At 39.2% G+C, this 20,691-nt stretch overlaps 2 protein-coding genes across 2 annotated transcripts in view; one reads left to right on the forward strand and one right to left on the reverse strand.

Moving 5' to 3' along the window:
- Positions 1-815: 815 nt before the first annotated feature.
- On the reverse strand, positions 816-8,320 carry LOC146321043 (uncharacterized). Its single transcript, XM_084725611.1, has 8 exons — positions 7,727-8,320; positions 6,542-6,654; positions 5,745-5,848; positions 5,093-5,267; positions 4,883-4,991; positions 3,409-3,494; positions 2,652-2,722; positions 816-2,528 (listed from the first exon to the last, which is right to left on the reverse strand). The coding sequence occupies exons 1-8, from the start codon at positions 8,183-8,185 to the stop codon at positions 1,093-1,095; spliced, it is 2,553 nt and encodes an 850-aa protein (XP_084581737.1). The 5' UTR covers positions 8,186-8,320; the 3' UTR covers positions 816-1,092.
- A 5,324-nt stretch (positions 8,321-13,644) lies between these two features.
- Positions 13,645-20,691, forward strand: part of LOC146321044 (uncharacterized) — a 31,175-nt gene continuing 24,128 nt past the window's right edge. Inside the window, exons 1-2 of the mRNA XM_084725612.1 lie at positions 13,645-13,887; positions 18,521-18,674. Coding sequence (XP_084581738.1) covers positions 18,630-18,674 — 45 coding nt within the window. The 5' untranslated portion in view covers positions 13,645-13,887; positions 18,521-18,629. The remainder of the gene's footprint in view (positions 13,888-18,520; positions 18,675-20,691) is intronic.

Genomic DNA, 20,691 nt, shown 5'->3' on the forward strand with positions numbered 1-20,691 from the left:
TCGGCTGTTACTGTTTTTTCTTTTCTAAAATGCAATTGTCTATGCTGTGTTCCTCACAGAAGTAAACCAATCACAGTACCCGCTTTCAACTGGGACTGATGTAAAAGCAGAAATACGTCATCCAGATGTGTTCGGTAACAAGAACAAGCAAGCTCTCCCTCTTTCATTCAAACAAAACTCAGTAATGGCGATGACAGGAGAAAGGAAAAATTAAATCTCAAGATGTTATGATAATTAGAAAAAGAGAAATAATTCCAGGTAGGCTTGTAATGTTGGATTGTTTTTATCAGGGTGAAAAATACTGCATAATTCATGTATATACTGCCCTTGAAGACAGAAAGAAATCAGTTATTTAACAGATTTGGAGAACTCCTTATAGTTGACTTCAACTGAATTTTATGCAGTAATTTCAATACAGTTAGGTCAGAAAAATACAAAAGCTATCTTTGGTGTTTTTGATTGCATCGCTATGCTTTCTATAGGCTTTGTGTAGTATAATAGTTCTTCCAGCAGGTCAGTGCATCATTAGGTGGTTTCAGCGTTACAAGGTTCTGTAAATGCACTGTGAAAACAATACAGCAATGTACTGATATCAGAAAATGTACTTTGTAAGTTGTACTTTTGAATACTTAAGTATTTTTAAAAATAAGTACTCTAGTACTTTACCTCAAATAAAATTTTGACTGAGCAACTTTCACTCGTAGTTGAGTATTATTTGACCAGGAGTATCTATATTTTGACTCAAGTACTGGGGTTGAGTACTTTGTCCACCACTGTATATTACCAATGAAAACAAGGCAAAGGTAGACAAGAGCTTGGTCAGAGGAGTTTTTTATTAAAATGTCTACATGGATACACCTAGATGAACATCAGCTTCTGCCTCTGTCCTGATGACATTTGCCTGAAAGTTTTCCCCGGGTCCAAGTTTTTATAGGTTTAAGTACACCATGCACTGTGTGAGGGGTTAGAATTTTTGGCGAGGTGTTGAATAGGATTAGAGTGCAGTACAGGAGTATTTCAACATATTCCTCTAGCATCAAACCTTTGTAACATTGCTCATTTGTGGAAACACAAATGTATTGATCTTAGAAGTCATCCATCACCTAGTCTCAACTCCTCTTCCACCTCTGTTGGCTGCTCCACCACAAACCCCAACATCTGCAGGTCCCATCCTGGCCCCACCTCAGCCCACCTCTTATCAGACAGCTGGCTGATCTCAGAGCCTCGCATGGCATTAGTAACTGTTAGCACAGCAGAATGACTGGGCCCGTCTTCATGCATTTGATCTGACCTAACAGAAGCAGAACTGACACTGTGCAGTCTTGTAATGGAGCCATAAACTTCTTGTGCATCTTTGTCTGTCTGTACTGTGCCACTTAACTGACTCAGATGAAGAGCTTCACCTTCAGTTCCAGAATCAAAATCAGACTCATGATCCCAAATCAGATCCATGAACTCAGGCGGATGTGCAGACCAGTCTGATTCTGATTCTCTGATCTGTAGACTGTGAAGCATATCGTCATCATCTGAGTCACCTGATTGATCTGGTATCCACTCAGACTTGGTGTCCACAGATTTAGCAACAGATTTGAGCTGTTCTGACCACAAAAGAGGCTCCAACTTCTCTGACACCAGTTTGCTCTTTCCAGACTTTCTGACATCAAGTAAACCAGGGGGGTCCATTTCAAAGTTACTGGTGGCAGAATGCGTTCCATCTAATGTCTCAAGTCCACTGCCAAGCAGACTCTTGGGATCTCTTGAATCCCAAACAGAGTCACTTAATGTGGCTTTAGCATTATAGCGGGTAAGGCTCTCTGCACTAGTAGCAGTATACATGGTAGAATTATTACTACCCCTTTTGTGCTGGATTGCCCCGATAGTGGCACTACAACTCGTTTTATTACCATTAGGACAAAGTTTAGGAATTGCAGTTGTGGAAGCATTTTCAGCAGAGCCATGATTACTTTTAGTATCAATATCAAAACTGGATTTGTTTGTATTATCTACAGTGGTGGTAGTAGAACTATCTCTTGAAGCATTACTGCTACTGTTCTCACTGGATAAACCACTCACAGAACCATTTTTGGAACTATGGATCTCCTCAGCCTGAAGTGTCTCATAGTCTTCTGGTCTAGTGTGGTCAGACATAATGATGCCATCTGTTTCTGATTCCTTCAGTTGGCTCTCTGCCGTTTCCATAATCATGTCTTCTGTCTCATCCACCTGCTTTTCATTCTTTCCCTCCTGGCCAACTGCAGCACTCAACTTCCATTCTTTTTTCTCAGCAGGGAGCACAGAAGTCTTCTCAGGGAAAGATTCTTTTTCCCCCTTGTGGCCAATCTTTGTCTCCTGGTCTGGACGAGTTTGGACTTTGTTAAGGTGCTTATCTATTCTTTCTTCCTCCCTCTCTTCTTCATACAGCCACTCTCTTCCTTCCTCGGCTTGAAAAGACATTGCCCTTATCCTTGGTTTCTCTTCATCTTTTTGTCCAACGATCCAGCCTGGACTACTGACTATGTTTTTGGTAGCTGAGAAGAAAAGAACAACCATGAAAAAGCTCCTTTAAAACCAGAGTGTGTTATGATGGGTTTACTTATCTCCAGTTGTCAGCTGGTGTGGTATGATTTATAGAATTTGTTCTCAAAGCTTACAGTGTTGTTTGTCACCACACATGGCATCACAGCAGGAGCACACTGAGGGTGGGGCTTCCAGCTCCTCCCACCTACACACAAAAGAACAAAGCAGTTATGTCCATTAGTTCAAACTGGTTTACGTCATTCAAGGCACAATACAGCACCAAAACCACACCAAAATCTCCAAATGTATGTGTAAGTATTAGGAGCAAAGTGTTCGGCACGTGAGGCTCTAAAATCCTGACTTCCACAGACAACTTTCATATGCAGTTATTTTGCCATGTGATATACTCTTATTATTTTTTTTATATGGCATTGTGTAAACTATGCTGAAATAATTTAAGGAGAAAGTTTGTGCACAATAACTCATTCTTAAATTATTTTCTCAATCGTGACAAGCCCAAAAGCTGAAAGAGTGGCCAAGCTAGCATTACGTGTGACCATAAATGACAGCAAAACACAGGAAAGAACTGTAGTGTTTGTATTAATAATGTAAAGCAGTAACTTTACTTGGCCAAAAGAGTGCATCAAAACAAGGCTTTGTACAAGAGTACTGTAGTAACAGTGCACATTTTTCATCATGCCTACGGCTGATATATACAGAACATTTGGGATTTAGAATATTCGACATACCACTTACGCCAAATTTTGCCACCCATGGTTGTGCAAATGTACAAAGATTTGCCCATTAAAAACAGGCAAATCCCTTTCATTTTTTGTCATTCTGCCTTTAAGTACCAGCTGTGCTATACTTCTAATAACATTGGTGGTTTACCTGCCGGCAGCCTTGTTGTAGTTGCAGGACTTTGCAGTGTGGGAAGCAGTGAGACCAACTGACATTGAACAGTGGAGGTACAGGACCTATACACAAACAGTAGGTAAGGAAAAACATGACACACTGTTATAGTATCTCAACTGGTGTGCTATCAAACACATAGAGCCAGTTTCACAGACAGCCTAGTCCCAGCCTGTTTACCTCAAAGTGACTTGCACAGATTTATCTGTAAATAATTATAGATTTAGCCTCTTCTAGATTAGAACTACTCTAGGACTAATTTGAAGTTTAAATTAATCTTTCAAAGAGACAGGCTAACTTCTGCTCTGTACTGTTTGAGAGGGAGCATGGACCATTTATAATCTCTTGATCAGGGGGCCCACCTTTTCCCACAGAGGGCCAAAACTGGAGCTTGATGTGAGCCTTGAACCAAAAGCACACACCTACTGTACTGTATAAGAGGCAAAATGGTGCCATGAGCCCAGGTCAATCTTGGTGGAACTTTGCAAATCTCCGCTGGTTGCATCTGACAGTTGTGGTAGCACTGCAGTAGGCGTTTCTCTAATATGTTGCCAGGCAGGGATCTGCACACTACTGACTGACCTCTTTAAGTTTACAAAGTGAAATATAGCTAAACATAAAAAGTTGTCTACTGATGGGAGTTCTGACAATTACACAGGCCAGTATGATGCTGTGTTCGTCTGAAACACTTGCTCTGAGCAGATCTTAAGGTAACTTCTTCATACAGCAGTATACAGCCAAACTGTGCTCCTTTTGTCAGAGCAACTCTGCAACTCTAGGGTTGCTTGATTGATTGATTTTCTCTCCTGTTAACGTTTTGGCATCTCATAACATACACACTCTGTTGTTACATGACATTTTTTTTTTTTTTTTAACTACAGGTAATTTCCTCCAAGGCTCAGCCCGATTTGAACTTGGGCAAAGGTCTGCTCAACCAGAATAACTGAGCACAATCAAGGGTTTCAAGGGCCCTTAAAGGGATAGTTCACCAAAAAAAAAAAGAAAATTCAGTCATTATCTTCTCACCCTCATGCTGACTGAAGGTCGGGTTAGTTTTCAAATGGAAAAAACAAACAAAAAAAAATTAAAATGCCTCCATACTGCTCACCTTGTGTAATCCAAGTCTCCTGAAGTTTGTACATGCCCTTCACATGTGTGCGCACACCATCACACCACACACACCCAGTTCAAATGGTACTGACATGCACACTCCAAACTAAGGATCTACAGTGGTGATCAGGCTGAAAACATGGCACAAATGACTTCTTTCAAGTCAACTTGGCATGCTGAGGCTTTAGGAGACTTTGATTACACTGGACAAACAGTATGGAGACATTTTATGTTGTTTTTTGTTTATGAGGGTAAATACATAATGACTGAATTTTCATTTGTGGCTGAGCTATCCCTTAAAGGTTTTGGTACGGTGTCCAATTTTAACTTGTTTTGATCTTACTTGTGATACGTCTCTGAAGAGAAATGCATCCACAGAAAACTTTAATACACTGCCCCCTCCCAGCAGGAACTGGGAGCTGCTGCCCTTTCTCCTGCTGTCTGTCATGCAACTGTAATCAAAAATCACACAAATACAGCAATCAAGACATGGAAGCTGACAAACCAATTACTGTAAAAATTGTGTGACTATCTGTTCTTACTAGAGACACACCCATAGCTCGTAATAATATCCACTTTCGGTGCACTGTTTGGGTCTTTGGAGCTTGTGGCATAGCATGAGTCCACATAAAGCCTCTCCCCAACCAACAAAGCTCCTGTCTGGGCAACAAAATACACCGGCTCCCCTAAAAAGAACCAGTGGCCTGGAGGAAGGGGCTCCCACTGCGCTGTTAACACACAAACACACTCACATTTGATGCAGACAAAGTAAATCTTTTGTCTTAAGTGCTGAAGTTGCATTTGCTTTTGTATTTTGTTTTTATAGGACATGATCAAACTATGCTAGAGTTCACTGTATAGCAGCCTGGATTTATGCTTTCATATTTACACATTTTTCACCTTAAACCCATACAGAGGACACGTGCATTTTCCAAGTCACATCTTTTTTAATAAATTAAAATCTGAAGTTATGAGAAGAGATTTTGATCTGAAATCTAGAAGTTGTAGAACTACGCTGATGTGTGTTCAATTTGTTTAAAAATGGCTTCACTGACACATTAGAATTACAATGTCAATGTCAAGTTTGAAAAACAACTTGGAATTCAAATGTGAAATTTGGCTGATTTTGGTTTATTTACAGTTAATATGTCATCTTGCACAAATTACAGCAACTGAAGCCTTTTTAGATACTGTAGGTGTGTTACCATTGCAGACAGTGAGGCTGAAGCGGAGTTTACTTTGGATGCTCTTCAAAAAGGTTGTGTGCTGAACTTGAGGTCTGAAGCCGACTTGGTAAGAGTAATGAAACCTGAGACACAAAAAGGACAGAAATGAAATCTGGACCATGCAAGATATTTTTTCTACCACATTAATCCAGAAGCTGATACAAAGACTGACAAATCACTTTTGTGCTTCAGACAAACAGATGGTGCTAACAGAACACAACAAACCAGCAGGAACAATGCTGAGCCATTTCATAACGACTGACCAGCCTGAACCAGTCGTGAGCCTGTGAAATATGTGTGAAATAAGGCCCAACCTGACCCCGTCGGGTTCTGTTGGGTTTGGGGACAAATCTCAAGCTCTACACTGAAGCACAAATTAATCAACTTAGTGCACTATGGCATAACTGTTTATAAGTGTCATAAATGTCATTTCCTGATTTTAAAGGATGTATACAGTAAAGTGATGTAATTTTCTATATCCACATTACTGATGATTATTTAGCAAATAAAAATCTCATTGGGTAAATATTTTCTGAAAGCGCCAACAGTCAACCCTACAATATTGTTGCAATCAAGGTATTTTGTCAAAATTATTATTATATGGACTCATCTTATCATCTCAGTCACTTTCACCCCTAAGAGTACACAGCATGTCATCACTCACAACTGGCATGACCAATGATTATTGATATTAAATGATATGAAACTTCACTGTCATACTATGTTTTTCAGCTATATTGCCCAGCCCTAAGTGGACTTGAGATGTGAATAATTACCTGTTGTACTGGCAGTAGATGGGAAGGTTAAGTGGTAGAACTCTGATGACAGAGCCTTGTGGAGGTGGTATATAGTTCAGTAAAAATGTATATACTAGCTGACCACCAACAACCTGTGAGACAAGAATAACAAAGATTGAATATCAAATCATTTTTCAATCCATCTCAATTCAAAGCTGGTATCTATGTAGATTTCAGCATCTTTAAAAGGGTAGTTCTACCAGAAATGAAAATTCAGTCATTATCTACTCAACCACATGCTGACTGAAGGTAAGGTTTAGTTTTTTAGTCCACAAAACACTGCTGCTGAATGGTGGCCAGTTTTCCAATGTAATAAAACAACAGGAAAAAACAAATGCCTCCATACTTCTTGTCTGGTGTAATCCAAATCTCCTAAAGCCCCAACGTGCCAAGCTGACTTGAGAGACGTCATTTACACCATGTTTTTAGCCTGATCATCACTGTAGATACTTAGCTTGCAGTCACGTTCACGTGGGCATGCACACTGTCTGAACTGGGTGTGTGTGTGGTGTGACGGTGTACAAACGGCATGTCGGGACCTTAGGAGACTTGGATTACACCAGACGAGCAGTATGGAAGCAATTGATGTTTTTTTTATGTTTGAAAACTGGTCACCATTCACTTCACTTCTTTGGGAGATTCTGCAATGCCGTTTTCCTGTGAAACTCCAGCAGTGTTTTGTTAACTAATAACCCAAACCTGACCTCCAATCAGCATGAGAGCGAGTAGATCAAAAGTGAATTTTCATTTTTGGGAGAACTATTCCTTCAAGTCTGGCTTTTTACTGCCAGAGAAATAACAACAGCCTTAATACAATTATGATTAGGCTAAAATGATTCAGAAAGCTGATGACAATACTGCATATAAGTGTGCAATGTGCTGATGAATTGATCAGAGGGCAGGGACACTTTAGAGTAATATATAGGAAGCAGGGTTTGGTGATGTCAGCAGTACAACATGGTGATGAAAAATGATATTTTTGCTGGGTCTAAAAGGGTCTCAGCACCACATGTCCATAACTTAATCATCATTTTATTATGGCCAGCAAGGCATAATAATGTCTATTTGACCTTCCTGCCCTGAAAACCGTGATATGCTCTATCAGCATGGCTGGATACAATCACAAGAAGTGAGGAGAAGTTTGCTGTTCAGTTTTGTCCTCACCTGACACTTCGCGTCGCATTCCGTTAGTCTGGAGTGGAAATACAGGAAGCGGGGGCTTACTCTGCTTGCTGCGCACGAGCCAAGCCGGAATAGGGACGGAAGGCTCCACGCGCGCAGCTGGAAGCGGTCCACGCGCACAGAGATTTGATTGGTACCGCAGCCGACCTCCACAGCGCGTGCCCGTCGCTGGACGCTGTGCTGTGGTCTTGTTGGTGGCAGCAGCAGCTCAGTGAGCCCTGCTGGGAGCAGTCTCTTCTGAGGAACAGGCCCAAACAGCTCTCGTGGTACAAGTGGCGCTGGCGCGTGCTGGAACATGGGCAGGCGGATGAATGGTGGGCGCCAGGCTCCTTTAGGTTCGCTCGGCTTTTGGCCTACCTCTTCCGACCATGCCGCGCTCTGAACCGGACCTCCGAATGTACCACGAAACAGTGTCCACAGAAGCCACGCGAACACCAGCATGATGAAAACAGGAGCACAAGGGCACGTGCTGATAGACCGTCTGGTATGGTTTCATCTGATTACGTCACAGCTTCATTATCACACCTGCTGATTGAGCTCCAGTAGCCAGGTAGTCTGTTGTAATCAATATTTTTGGTAAATGTTGTGCACTAAACACCACATATTGAAATTAAATGTATAATCATGACACTGTGTGACAATACCAGTGTTGGGCAAGCTACTAAAAATTAGTAACTAGTTACATTTATTAGTTTCTCGTCTCAAGAAGTAACTGAATTACTAACTGAATTACTGCATTAAGAAAGTAACTAGTTACTAGGAAAAGTAACTTGCATTACTTGTTGGCTTTTTCTCATAAAATAACAAGAAATGAACACTTTTAAGTTTTGGTAATTGTTACTGTGTTATTGAATTTGAAAAGTAATTAGATAAACTACTAGTTACTGCAAATGTAATGTAACTCAACATTGGAGAATACAAAATAAATAGGCCGGTTAAAGGCACAGATCATACAGGCAGTCTCCCAGGGCGCCAACTTCAGATGAATGCTGGTCACCCTCAAAGGAAAAGGTGGGTGCCCTTCCTCCTGTCATCCTCCTTTCCTCATTTTCAGCCTTGTCAGCCTTGTGTTAAAAAACACTCTGTTGTGATTGGCTGTTGTAAATCTCCCCTGTATTGTGTTGTAAAAAAAAAACCAAAAAAAACACCTGTTTTGTGATCGGGTGTTGTAAAAATCCACTGTGCAGCGACTTGCTGTTGTAAGACCCACCTGTTTTGTGATTAGCTGTTCTAAAATCCACCTGTCTTGGCTGCTATAAATCCCCCTGTGCTGTGTTTTCTGTTGTTGTAAAACTCTGTGCTGTGCTGTGCTGTGATTAGCTGTTGTAAAATGCTTGTGTTGTGATTGTTTGCTGTAAAACACTCTTATGGTTTGGCTGACTGTTATAAAACCACCTGTGTTGTGTTTGTCTGTTGTAAAATTCCCCTGTGATGTGATTTGCATTTGCAAAAACCACCTGTGCTGTGATAGGCTGTTGTAAAAATCCATATGTGCTGTGATTGGCTGTTGTATAATCCCTCTATGTTGTGATTGGGTGTTGTATTGTATTATGTTTTTTTCTTGTTGCTATCGCCTATGAAATACTGGCATGCAGGTCAAATACCATGAAGCACGCATCCACATGACTGATAGGTATTGATAGTTGGTAAGATGTAACAATGTAGTGATTACTGATGCGTGATTTGTTTGTTTGAGATGTACTTTTTATTTGGAATAAAAGTATATATTTTCTCATTTGTTGTTCACATTTTACTGTAGAATGAAGGGGTGGTGATGAAGCTGTCCTGGTGGGATAGTGTGGTGGCGGTGATGTTGGGGAAGCACCAACCAACCACCTGAATAAAAGAAAGTTGGTAACCAGCATTGTTTTTAAAAGCTCATTTTTGCAGGATTTATGTCTTTATTGGACAGCTAAAGAGTAGACAGGAAAGGAAAAGAGGCTGGTAAGAGGGGCTGACATGCAGCAAATGGCCACAGGCAGGGGTCAATCTGGCAGCCACTGTGGGACTGACAGCCTCAGTACATGGGTTGAATGCTGTACCAGTTGAGCTATAGGACCATCCTGACACCAGGTATCTCTGATTGGGATTGTAGGTTTTGTTGAGCCAGCTCATACAAAGAAAGCCTATCTGTCTTGACTCTGTGGTCCAGCCCTCTGTAATTAGGGCTCTGTTTTCTTTTAGTACAAACTGAATTCAAATTCAAGTTGAACAATCACGTTAACCAAGCATTTGAGCCAAGATCCAAAACCAAACCAATCCCATCATGCTTTGCAGCTGATGGAGAGCAGCTGAAAATCACAGTGACATCTCATGAATCATGCTGCAAGTCACTGTGCTTGGACTTTGGGACAAAATTAAAACCCTCCAACATTGCAGTTGGAATTCCAAGTCGGACACAGAGCAGGATCCATCAAGCCCGAGCTCCCTGACATGAACACACCTCAGTGAACAGCACAGTTACCTTTTCAGAGATTTTTATCATATGTAGTGTTTGTGTTGTGAAATGTGCTGTAAGAACTTTGTAGCTGCCCTTTCCATCCAGTTTACTTATGATTGATAGAGCTCTCTGCAGCCATGCAGTACAAGTCTACTTCTCTTGTCTCTTTTAAGTATGCTTATCTCTTAAATCGACTGCTTGCGGAAGTTTAGAGACTTGCCATACAAACATCAGTTGCTGCAGGCATCCATGTTTTCCTGAACAGAAGCACTGGGATGCATTTAGATTGAAAGTTGGGAATAGAGACTCAGAACTATCAACTTCCAACTTGCAATGGATTGCAGCATTAGAATTGCCAATGTCAGTGACTACATTTACATATACACAAATATTCCACTATTATTCCAAATATGACAATCAGAGGGGAGTTTGTGGCTGGGGCAGGGCCTACATTTAAACTGTAGGAAAAAAAAGTACAATAATTAGCATAATGTCAGCATTTGACTAAATCTAAATGAATCAGCTGCACACTTCTTGTTAACTAGTGAATTTCATTTGTATTCCTCATCACCAGTAACTTAAGGAAAGAAACTGCTTTGGTGTTTGGTGCAAATTACTCTTAACATAAAGGTAGATAATAAAAATATGATCAGATATTTCAGGCTAACTGAATGACACTAAAGTTCAACAAAAGAAAGAGCGATTAGCAAATATTACTAGAAACCACCAACTGTCTTCGTACCTAATTGACAGAATAGGTTGACTGCCAGTGAAACGACATTTATGACCTTTGGAGCAACAGTGACAGACATGTCAGATGTTAAATATGTGGTGTGAGTTAGAATGGTGTGAAACGGTCGCAGTTCCATTAGGTTTAGGTACCAAACTACTTGGTTAGGTTTAGGAATAGATCAAACTTTGGGTTGAAAAAAGTATGTTACCTTACATAAGTAAGATCACTTACAAAACGTAACTTAAAACGTTGCATAAGTCAACACTGATGTGGTTTTACACAGGACACAAACTCTAGTCTCCTGGGTGAAAGTCCTGTTTGACCCATCCGTATCTACACAGGCTTTTGTCACTCTGTATACTGCTTCTGTCATAATTACTATGGCCGCAAGAAGTCGCTGCCTATCATAAGATGTAAATAAACTGCTTGCATGGATGACAGGTACAGCTGTTTTAATGGTGAAGATGGGCTGAAACCACCCAGCACGAAACCCTGAATTTGTAGTTCTCCACCTCCAAGATACTGTGATTGGCTGCTTCCAGTCGGTGATGTGTGTGTTTTTAACGGTTGTTAAACTTTGCACTGCCTTAGCAGTTTTTTGCACCATCAAGTAACTGCAGATTGCACACTCCTGCTCTGTCTGTAAGCCCAGCATGTGGCCCTAACCCAGGAAACATCTTTAATTGTTGCACACTAAATGCTCCTTTAGCCCTGTGTAGTCTATGTATGTTACATAGTCTTGTTAGGTGTTTGTAAATTTGTAATTTTTTTTAGTAGTTCTCAGGGGTGGAACTAATCAATTACAAATACTCAAATAACTGTAATTAAGTAGCTTATGCAGGTACTTGTTCTTTTATGATTTTTAAGTCTGTACTTTTACTCATACTTAAGTATGCATTACAAGATTTGATCTACGTAGTTACTTTTAAAATCATAATTGATATGCTGAGTACAATTTGAATAAATATCCAAACCTTTCATAAGCTTTTTAGTAGCCAATAAGGTGATCTGATCATAAACAGGCCAATGAAAACCAGGGCATATGGACGAAAAACTAAACAAAAGGCTTTGATAGTACACATTTGGAGTAAGGATCTTAATGGTTAATCAATAATCAATTAATTGCCATCAAGGATTTAACAAATTAAAAATATATTAATGGATATTTAATCAATAGACATGCCAGTAACTGCACCTCATGTGTCATTGTTTTGTCAGGTGTGGCTAAACTTTAACTGAAAAAACAACAAATCAACTACTGGTTCAGGAAAACGCACAAAATTTGCAGCCTGGTTTGGAGAGGTGAGGTGACTGTGACATCAGCAATTATAAGTAACTAATACTCTGAGTAGCTTTTGTGACTAATACTTTGTACTTTTACTTAAGTATATTTATAACACCAGTACTTTTACTTGTATTTGAGTATTATTTTAGTAGTGTAACAACGCTTGTCCTTGAGGACAGATTTTCAGTTCTCTTTCCACCACTGGTAGTTGGTGGTCACAGAGAATGTGGTTTCAAAGAAGTGCTAGAAGGAACTATACAGAAATCTGGTTAGCTAACCTGACAATCCTACTACTACTGCTGCTACTATTACTAAAAAATATTTTGAGACTGTAGGTGACTGCTAGTGACCGGGATGGTTTTGGCATATTCAACAAATGGCTCCACCAGACAAAACACTGTCAGACGAGGTGCAGTTACTGCCATGACTATTGATTAAATATACAACACATTTTTTAATTGGTTGATTTCTTAACTGTGATTAATCAATGATTAATGATTAATCACTGATCATTAACATCCTTACTCCACACCTGTGCTGCTGCAGTGTTTTGTTTTGTTTCATTTTGTGTTTGTATCTCCTGGTTTTCATCGGTCTGTTTGTGAGCAGATCACCTTACTGGCTACTGAAATGCAAACGAGAGGTTTGCATTTAATTCAAATTGTACCCAGTACTCAACTATAATTTTAAAAGTAACTAAGTAGATTACATAGTGTAATAAATACTTGAGTATGAGTAAAAGTACTTGAAAATCTACTCATACTATCCCCAAAAAATACTTAATTGCAGTAATTTGAGTATTTGATATTAGTATCCCTGATAATTATTGTTATTAAGCCAACAAACATAAAACATTAGGCTAAATAATTTCACCATATTTGGGATTTAGGTAATCCCAAAAGAGAGTGATCAAGTTACATTACGTAATATTGTGATACTTTGATTAGATTACCGACCACATTTTTGACATGTAGCTTAAGTAGTAATTGTAGCCGAATTAATTTTGAATAAAATTTAAAATAATGAAAGTACCCCCTCTCTCCATATGGTGTCTTATAATGAAGTGGGTGTGTCATGTAGTGGAGGGGTGTGTCATGTAGTGGAGGGGGTCTGCGAGACTTGGGTGCTTCACGCCGTTTGGGTGCCCACACAACTCGCCTTAATTGCAGGAATAAACGCGCATTGGAATCTGCCGTCGGTCGGAGTGAGCGGGGTTTGCAAATGACGGATCACTTGACCATAGCGTTAGTGATTTCAGGGTCAGGAAAGGATCGAAGTGTGAAGAACGACGAAGCGGGCAGTGGGTATTTACGAGACCTCGGAGACGGTCGGCTGATTTCCGTGTCACGTGGTGGACGCATTAGCAAACCGCAATTCATTCATTGCCTGAACCGACCGTAGTTAAACCAATAGACGCGCATGTAAACTCCAAGCGGGGCTGGCCTTGGTTCTGAAGCAGCGGCTCAGAGCACCGCAGAGAGGCTGTCCCTCTCTGCCCGGACCGGACAGCCGTGCTGGTGGCACACCGAGCCAGGCGGCTCATGAGGGAGAATAACGGCATAGTGGAGCCCGTGGAATATTTGACGGGACTCGCTGAATGAGGCTTTGAAAAAAAGTGAGCGTGTCCCCGTGCCAGTCCCTCAGTGTCGATGCGCTCCTGATGTAGGCCGGCGATCCTGCTGGAGGTGGGTGATGGATGATTGTTTCAGATCTGCTTTGTTTAGGGACTAATGTGTGCAGGACAGGCTGTCCGCTGTGATGTTCTGTCCCCTGCGTTGTTAGAAAGGACACACTGGTCAGGACTGGACACAGACATGTGCCGGTACACCCTGTACCCATAGACACAGACCGATTCACGGGTCTGTGAGCGGCTCTGACAGAGCTGCTGTAGGCCGGGGGTGCAGATCGGTCTGGAATGATATTGTTGTCGGGATGTGTCGGTGGTTGCTTGTAGTAACGGCAGATGTTGAACATGGGAAGAGGAAGCGTTACTGTCCTGAATGATTCTTATCTTATTTGAATATAATTTCCTATACGTTCCTGAAGGGTAGTGCGTGATTGGAGAGTATCGGCTGTGTGGCTGAAATGGTGTCACCAGCAGGATTCACGAGATGAGCAGGATGTGGGATTAGGTTCCTGTTAGAGAGAGACAGCAATATGCCTCAGCAGCATCCAGACCCTTCAATACAGTGGACCCAAACCATTTGTGTGTGTGTGTGTGTGTGTGTGTGTGTGTGGTCTCAGTCCTCACTGTGCTTGGTCACCTGCTCTGTACATCCTGCTGTCACTTTAAAGGGAAGATTCATAACTTTTCATGATGAGCTCCAGTTGGCGTTGATGGTCAGTGTAGTCAGTTTAAGTAATAAATTTCTCATTGTTGCTATATTTTCTGCTGCAAAATCTGTTGTTTTTTCCTGCACCCTGTGATGTCACAGCGATGTGAACTACAGACTGTTAAATCTTGGATTTCTAGTTTCCTGCTGTAGCAGCAGGGGGCATGCTAGTAGAACTTTTTTTTTCACATGTATCTTTATTGGGTTGTCAATATATAACATATTCACAGTATGACATGTCACCCGTTTTTTACATTTTAAGCAACTATATAAGCACAAAGCACAAGCCGACCCTCCCACTTCACCAACTTGAGAGCCAAGCCTGCGTTAACAAAACACAACATCAAAACAACAGACAAACAAACAAGGGGTTTGGAATTACAGGTTTATTTAGAGCTTTTGAAAGTGTATCATAAAAAGAGGACCAAAATGAACTCAGTTTTGGACAGGAAAAAAACATGTGTGTCGTTGGCAGTAGATAAACAGCATCTGTCACACACATCACCTGTGTTAAACAGTTTATCAAGTTTGACTTTGGATAGGTGTGTCCTATGTAAGACCTTAAACTGGATCAGTGTCAGACTAGCACAGGATGAAGTATTCCTAGATGTCAGGGGAGATGATGATAATGATATGATTAACTTCACCACAGCTGAAATGAATCCACGGACTACAGGGACGGCTAGAATTGATTGATCAATAATAGAATCAGGTGGTTTATGGGGAAAGTTAGGAAGGTTGCAGTGCACAAAGTCTCCGATGTGAAAATATCTAAATAAATGAGATTGTGGGAGGTCAAATGTAGTCTTGAGATTGTCAAAAGATGCAAAGACATTGCCAACAAAATTTTTTTTAAAATGAACCAGACTTTTCTCCTTCCACACAGAGAAGATCGGGTCAAGTGTATATATGTGTGTATGTATATACATATACTACTACTGCTAATAATAATAATATATAATATATTTAATAATAATAGTAATAAAAAAATAATAATTATAATACCCTTGAAATATGTGAGAAATACGACCCGACAGATCTGAAGCCGTAGCTAGATGAGTATTTTTGTTACCTAACACTATTGTTGGACAGTAATGTAGTACTCAATATTATTACTTTTTGCTGTATTGAGTAATGTAAGGGAATAATTTCCAAACCAGTAATTGTATTACAGTTACTATTTCAAGTAACTGAGTTACTGAGTAACTCCATACATCAGGTCAGATCAGGTCATGCCAAAAGCTAAATGAAGGATGGCAGGAGAGGGAGAGGCAGACTTTCCACAGGTGCAAACTATTATCATCACTTTGAGTTTGCTCGGCTCCTGCAGAGATAATGTGTGCTGATGGAATCTAATTTAAAGACCACACTCTGAGAGGTGGAGTTTGTTTCCACACAGCCAACATCTGGACAGCTGACAACAAAAGCTTTGTCAGTGTGAACTAGAATAACAGTTAAACTTTTGGACACAAGAATGCTGCCAACAAGGTACAAAAGTAATTCAGTAATAACTAGTGATGCAACTCATTTCTTTTGATACTGAGTAATAAGTAAAGTAATATTACTTTTTAAAGGAGTAATAAGTAAAAAGTAACTTATTACACTTTCTTAGTAACTTGCCCAACATTGCCTAACACTATGGTTTGGCCAGCAAAGTAATAGCTATTGGTTAAGGTACTGATGGATGGCAACATGGTCATGGGAGTCACAAGCTCACCTTTTTACAGCCAGCATCATCGATGGCTGTGAGTGCATTTCACCAACAGAAGAAGTGGTCTCCCCACCCATCCAGACGAGTCTTCAAGCTGCAAATGTTAAATTAAACATTTTACTAGCACCAAGATTACTAAAATGTCTGTTTGTTGCATAAACAATATTTCAGAATCAGTATTCCACTGTTTGTGGACTTAAGTTGTTCACAATTCCAACAAGATTACAACTATTTTAGAGCAACCAGTAGCATCTGTGGCTGCAAGCTATTAAACATGTTGACTGGACTGAGGATGCAGTTAATACTGCTCTTGTTTTCAGTACTATTGACAAGCTGTTGTGGTCTGCTGTACTTCGTTGCCAAACTGTGCATGCAGCTTACTTACCGTTTACAAACTGTGACTGTGTCTATAGAGCAGCCTTAAAGAAGTTATTGCTTCAATTAACTACATTTACCATCAACACTGATTAAACACATGAAAAGTGCCAACATTTTCCCTTTCACTTGTGATACCATGCAGTGATGTACTTAATATGCATTTTTGTATTTTTGCTCATAAGCTCATAGCTTTATTCAGACTTAAAATTCACAGAAAAGCATAATATGACCATAATGCAGTATGAAGCAAAACATGTAATAATGTACTGAGAGAGATGATCTGACTGATGGTCAGATGATTATCACTGTTAGAGTTTTTTTTTTTTTTACTTTATTATTATTATTATTATTATTATTATCATTATTATTATTTTTTTTTTTTAAAACAAAAACAGAACATAAGACAGGGTCAGCACAGGTGTAGAGAAATGCTTAATATGTGGAATGAAGATTGATTGTTACATTCATTTTCAAAATCTATGAATCCTTTGTGTCCACAAATATCATTTGAGGTCCAAGATGTTTTTATGATCCTTGGCTCTGTTTAATGTAAGTCCTGAGTGTCCCCTACAAAGGAAGATGTCTCTCATTCTTTCTTAACTTGAAAGTCTATTCTGTTTGTGTGAAGGAAACATACAGAGGAGGAATAAGGCTTAAATCTTCAACCAAACATATATAAAGAGATCACTTAAGGTTCAAATAGGACTTCCATTTTTCACAGTATTTTTCACATTTCTTGGTAGCATGTGTCAGAGATGAAGTCAGTCATTCCATAGTATGAATTTAATTAACTATTTCTAGCCTTTCAAGGATTGCAGGAGATTCTTTACTCAGCCATTTTCAGGTTATTGCTTTATTGCTACCTGCTAGTAGTATTTGTAACAGGTATCTGTCCTGGTTTTTCAAGCCAGTTGATACATTTCCCAAATGTATAACAACGAAATTAAAAACAAGCTCTGAGCTGATCTGACCTCTGTCACCACATCTGTCCAATAGGAAGAAGTGAAAATGACCAGCAGACATATTACCACACATTCTCCAGCACTGACTTTGTTCAGGATTATTACTTTGCAATTTTTTGATCTTTGGAGTTATGAAAAACCTTAAAAGGGTTTTCCAGGCATATCCCCTGCATAAATCTGAACTTGTTGTAGAAGTTATCCTACATATATTTAACCAGTCATCTTCAGTCAATGTTGCGTTCTTCTTTGATGATGATATTTGTTTCTATGTATTTGATTTTGTTGTCAAATTTAGCTGGTGTGAATACTGTGTCATATGCCACCCGACATACTATTTTCATATTCCTCTTGCAATTCAGGTCTCAGTTTTAGCTTTTTTTTTCATCTACATGTGGGCTGTTGTAACATCTGGAGGGTTGTATGTGGGGTTGGGCCTGCTGATGCTTGACAGCCCTCAACCACTGTAACACTGTGGATTAAAATCCTATTATTCTAATTACTATTATAGCTCATTGCACCTGATTTACTAAAGGAAAACAAATTATTTAGTCACACTATTTACCAATGATTAAATGATAATTCAGTGTTTGGCAACTACACGCCTATGTATTGCGAAATAAGTGTGTTCAAAGTGTTGATATAATAAATTGAAAAGTACAGTTGTATATTGCAATAACAATATGTGGTTGTCACAAAAGGCACACCTGGACTTGTCTCATGGTGAACTGGGGAAAAATATTGCGCTGTTCTTTTACACTTTATACACAGTACAACTCTATCCTTGCATTTGGACTGATGGTTGTGTATATTTCTAAATGGTTGTGTCTCCTTAAAAATGGTGTCTTTGTTTTTGACCAAGACTCAGAAATATGAGAAATATGGCTAATAATTCTTCAAAGCTGTTCTATATTTTATTTTATATTTCTTTTTCCAGGACAGAGGGGTGGAATTTCCACGGCTGTAGAGAAAGCAAAGCAAGAGCGTCAAAGGCAAAAAAAAGAAGCTTCTGTAATTCATGTGTCCCTTAGTGTCTGCTGGGCAAGATGAGTACAGACAGACCCAAACGGAATATCATTAAGAAAAAATATGTAAGTGAAATTTCTTTCCTCTTTATGGTTATTTATGTCATATTGTATATTTGGATGGTAAAAAGTATGCAACTTTTTTTTTTTTTTGAGTTATATGTTTTACTACATTGAACCACAGTGGACTGAGTCTGATTTTTTTTTTTTTTTTTTTTTTTCAGCACAAAAGATTCTAACATGAAAAGTTGATGTTAAACCACAAACATACATTTGACCTAAATTAATAAGAAATAAAAAGAAAGAAGAAAGAAGGAGAAAATATAGACAAGAGGCATCTCTGACAGCAGTTTTGTCTGCATCAGCATTTGCATAACTGCTCACATTGTACTGAGTTATTCTGATTGCTCCATCATACTGCAGACCAGGGTATGTATTTTTCTAGGTGATCATGGATATATAATTGGTAGGAGATGGAAACAAAAGTGAGAAATGAAGTCTAAATGATACAATATTGTTTGTTCAGCTTATCAAGGTTTTATTTGTTGGCCATTTTAATTTTATGATCAATTTCATAATTGTTTTTATTTACAAAGAAGGTATAATTTTATTTGATGTGTTATTGGTCTTTTCAATTATTGAATAATTCATTTTTAATCATTTAGGAAAAAGTCTTTGATATTTGTGCACAGCACTAAATCATTAATTATCTTACTGAAGGTAAATTATGATAATTCAGATATCATCAACAATGATCATTTACAGCTGCATGTGATTAACTGATGACAAGTGTGCAGCCGTGTGCATGATGACAGCTGCTCTGATGTTGTCGGAGAACAGTTGGAATTGCACTGCTTCTTTGTCTTTTCTGATGGGTGTGATGAGAAGAAGCCAGATATGCAGGTTATTAAAGATGTGTTTGTCTACATCAGTTTATGGCTGACTGTGGAAGTGCAAATGAAGCTTATGCTCCACAGTGATTTAGATTTTTTTTAAAGCAGGCACAATTATGGATATTTGAGAGTATAAACAATCCAATAATATAATATTTTATAATTTATATATCCCCCAGCTGGCTTGGGCAGGGCCTTTCTGTGCAGAGTTTGCATGTTTGCATGTTTGCCACAGTCCAAAGACATGCATATACACATGCTTCCATGTGTGCATACATTCTCACACACACACACACACACACACACACACACACACACACACACACACACATCCAATGGACAGCAATGGAAAAAGGAACTCTGCTCCAGTGATGTCTGCCACACGACTCAATGATAAATGGTTCATAAGATATGAAAGGGGCGTGGCTACAATTTAGAGAGCTGGGCGTAAGTCACCACTCTTACAGTGCTTTTCATTCAGTAAATTTGTCTCCTCATCTTGTCTGCTCGGTTCCTCTCCTTGCGTCTTGGCTCTTCCCAGGGAGGATATGAGAGAGAGGTGCAAGGAAGAAACGCAAGGAGGAGACAAAGCTGTGAAATGAGAAATCCTCAGTTCCACAGCATCAAAATGATGAGCTGCACAGCTTTATTAACTGTCAACTGACTGTGTGACCATCCACTGAACCCCATATTTAAGAACAATTTAAAAACCTGACAGTATTCATTTAGATCTGTAAACTGTTTAACTTATTGATGTTGATTTTAATCATCATTTAATATTCCCTTTAGATCTCCTATTTATTACAGATCAGTGTTATTTGTTTACTCTGGCTATTTCTTTACTTGTATTATTGTTATCTGCACAATAATACACACTCAGCTGTGTAAGAGTGGGTGTATGTCAAATTTATTGTAAAATAAAAAAAGTTCTGCTTTGTGTGATGCCAAAACTCTTTGCAGTGATTATATTTCTATTACAAAGTGTTAGATATCACAAACTTAATGAGCTGTTTGTGACACAACATAAATAAAACATAAGAAGCTTAAAGTGCTGTGTTAACATCTGTCAGTCAGATTATGATTTTCCTGCGTGTCTTCTGATAATTGTGGATAACAATCGCCAAACTTGTTCAGTCAACATCACACCTGTTGATAAAAGACTTACATGTATGATACACCGGTGTATCCTC

The sequence above is a fragment of the Lutjanus erythropterus genome, chromosome 9 (assembly GCF_056507025.1).
Source record: "Lutjanus erythropterus isolate fLutEry1 chromosome 9, fLutEry1.hap2, whole genome shotgun sequence".
NCBI classification, from domain to species: Eukaryota; Metazoa; Chordata; class Actinopteri; order Lutjaniformes; family Lutjanidae; genus Lutjanus; species Lutjanus erythropterus.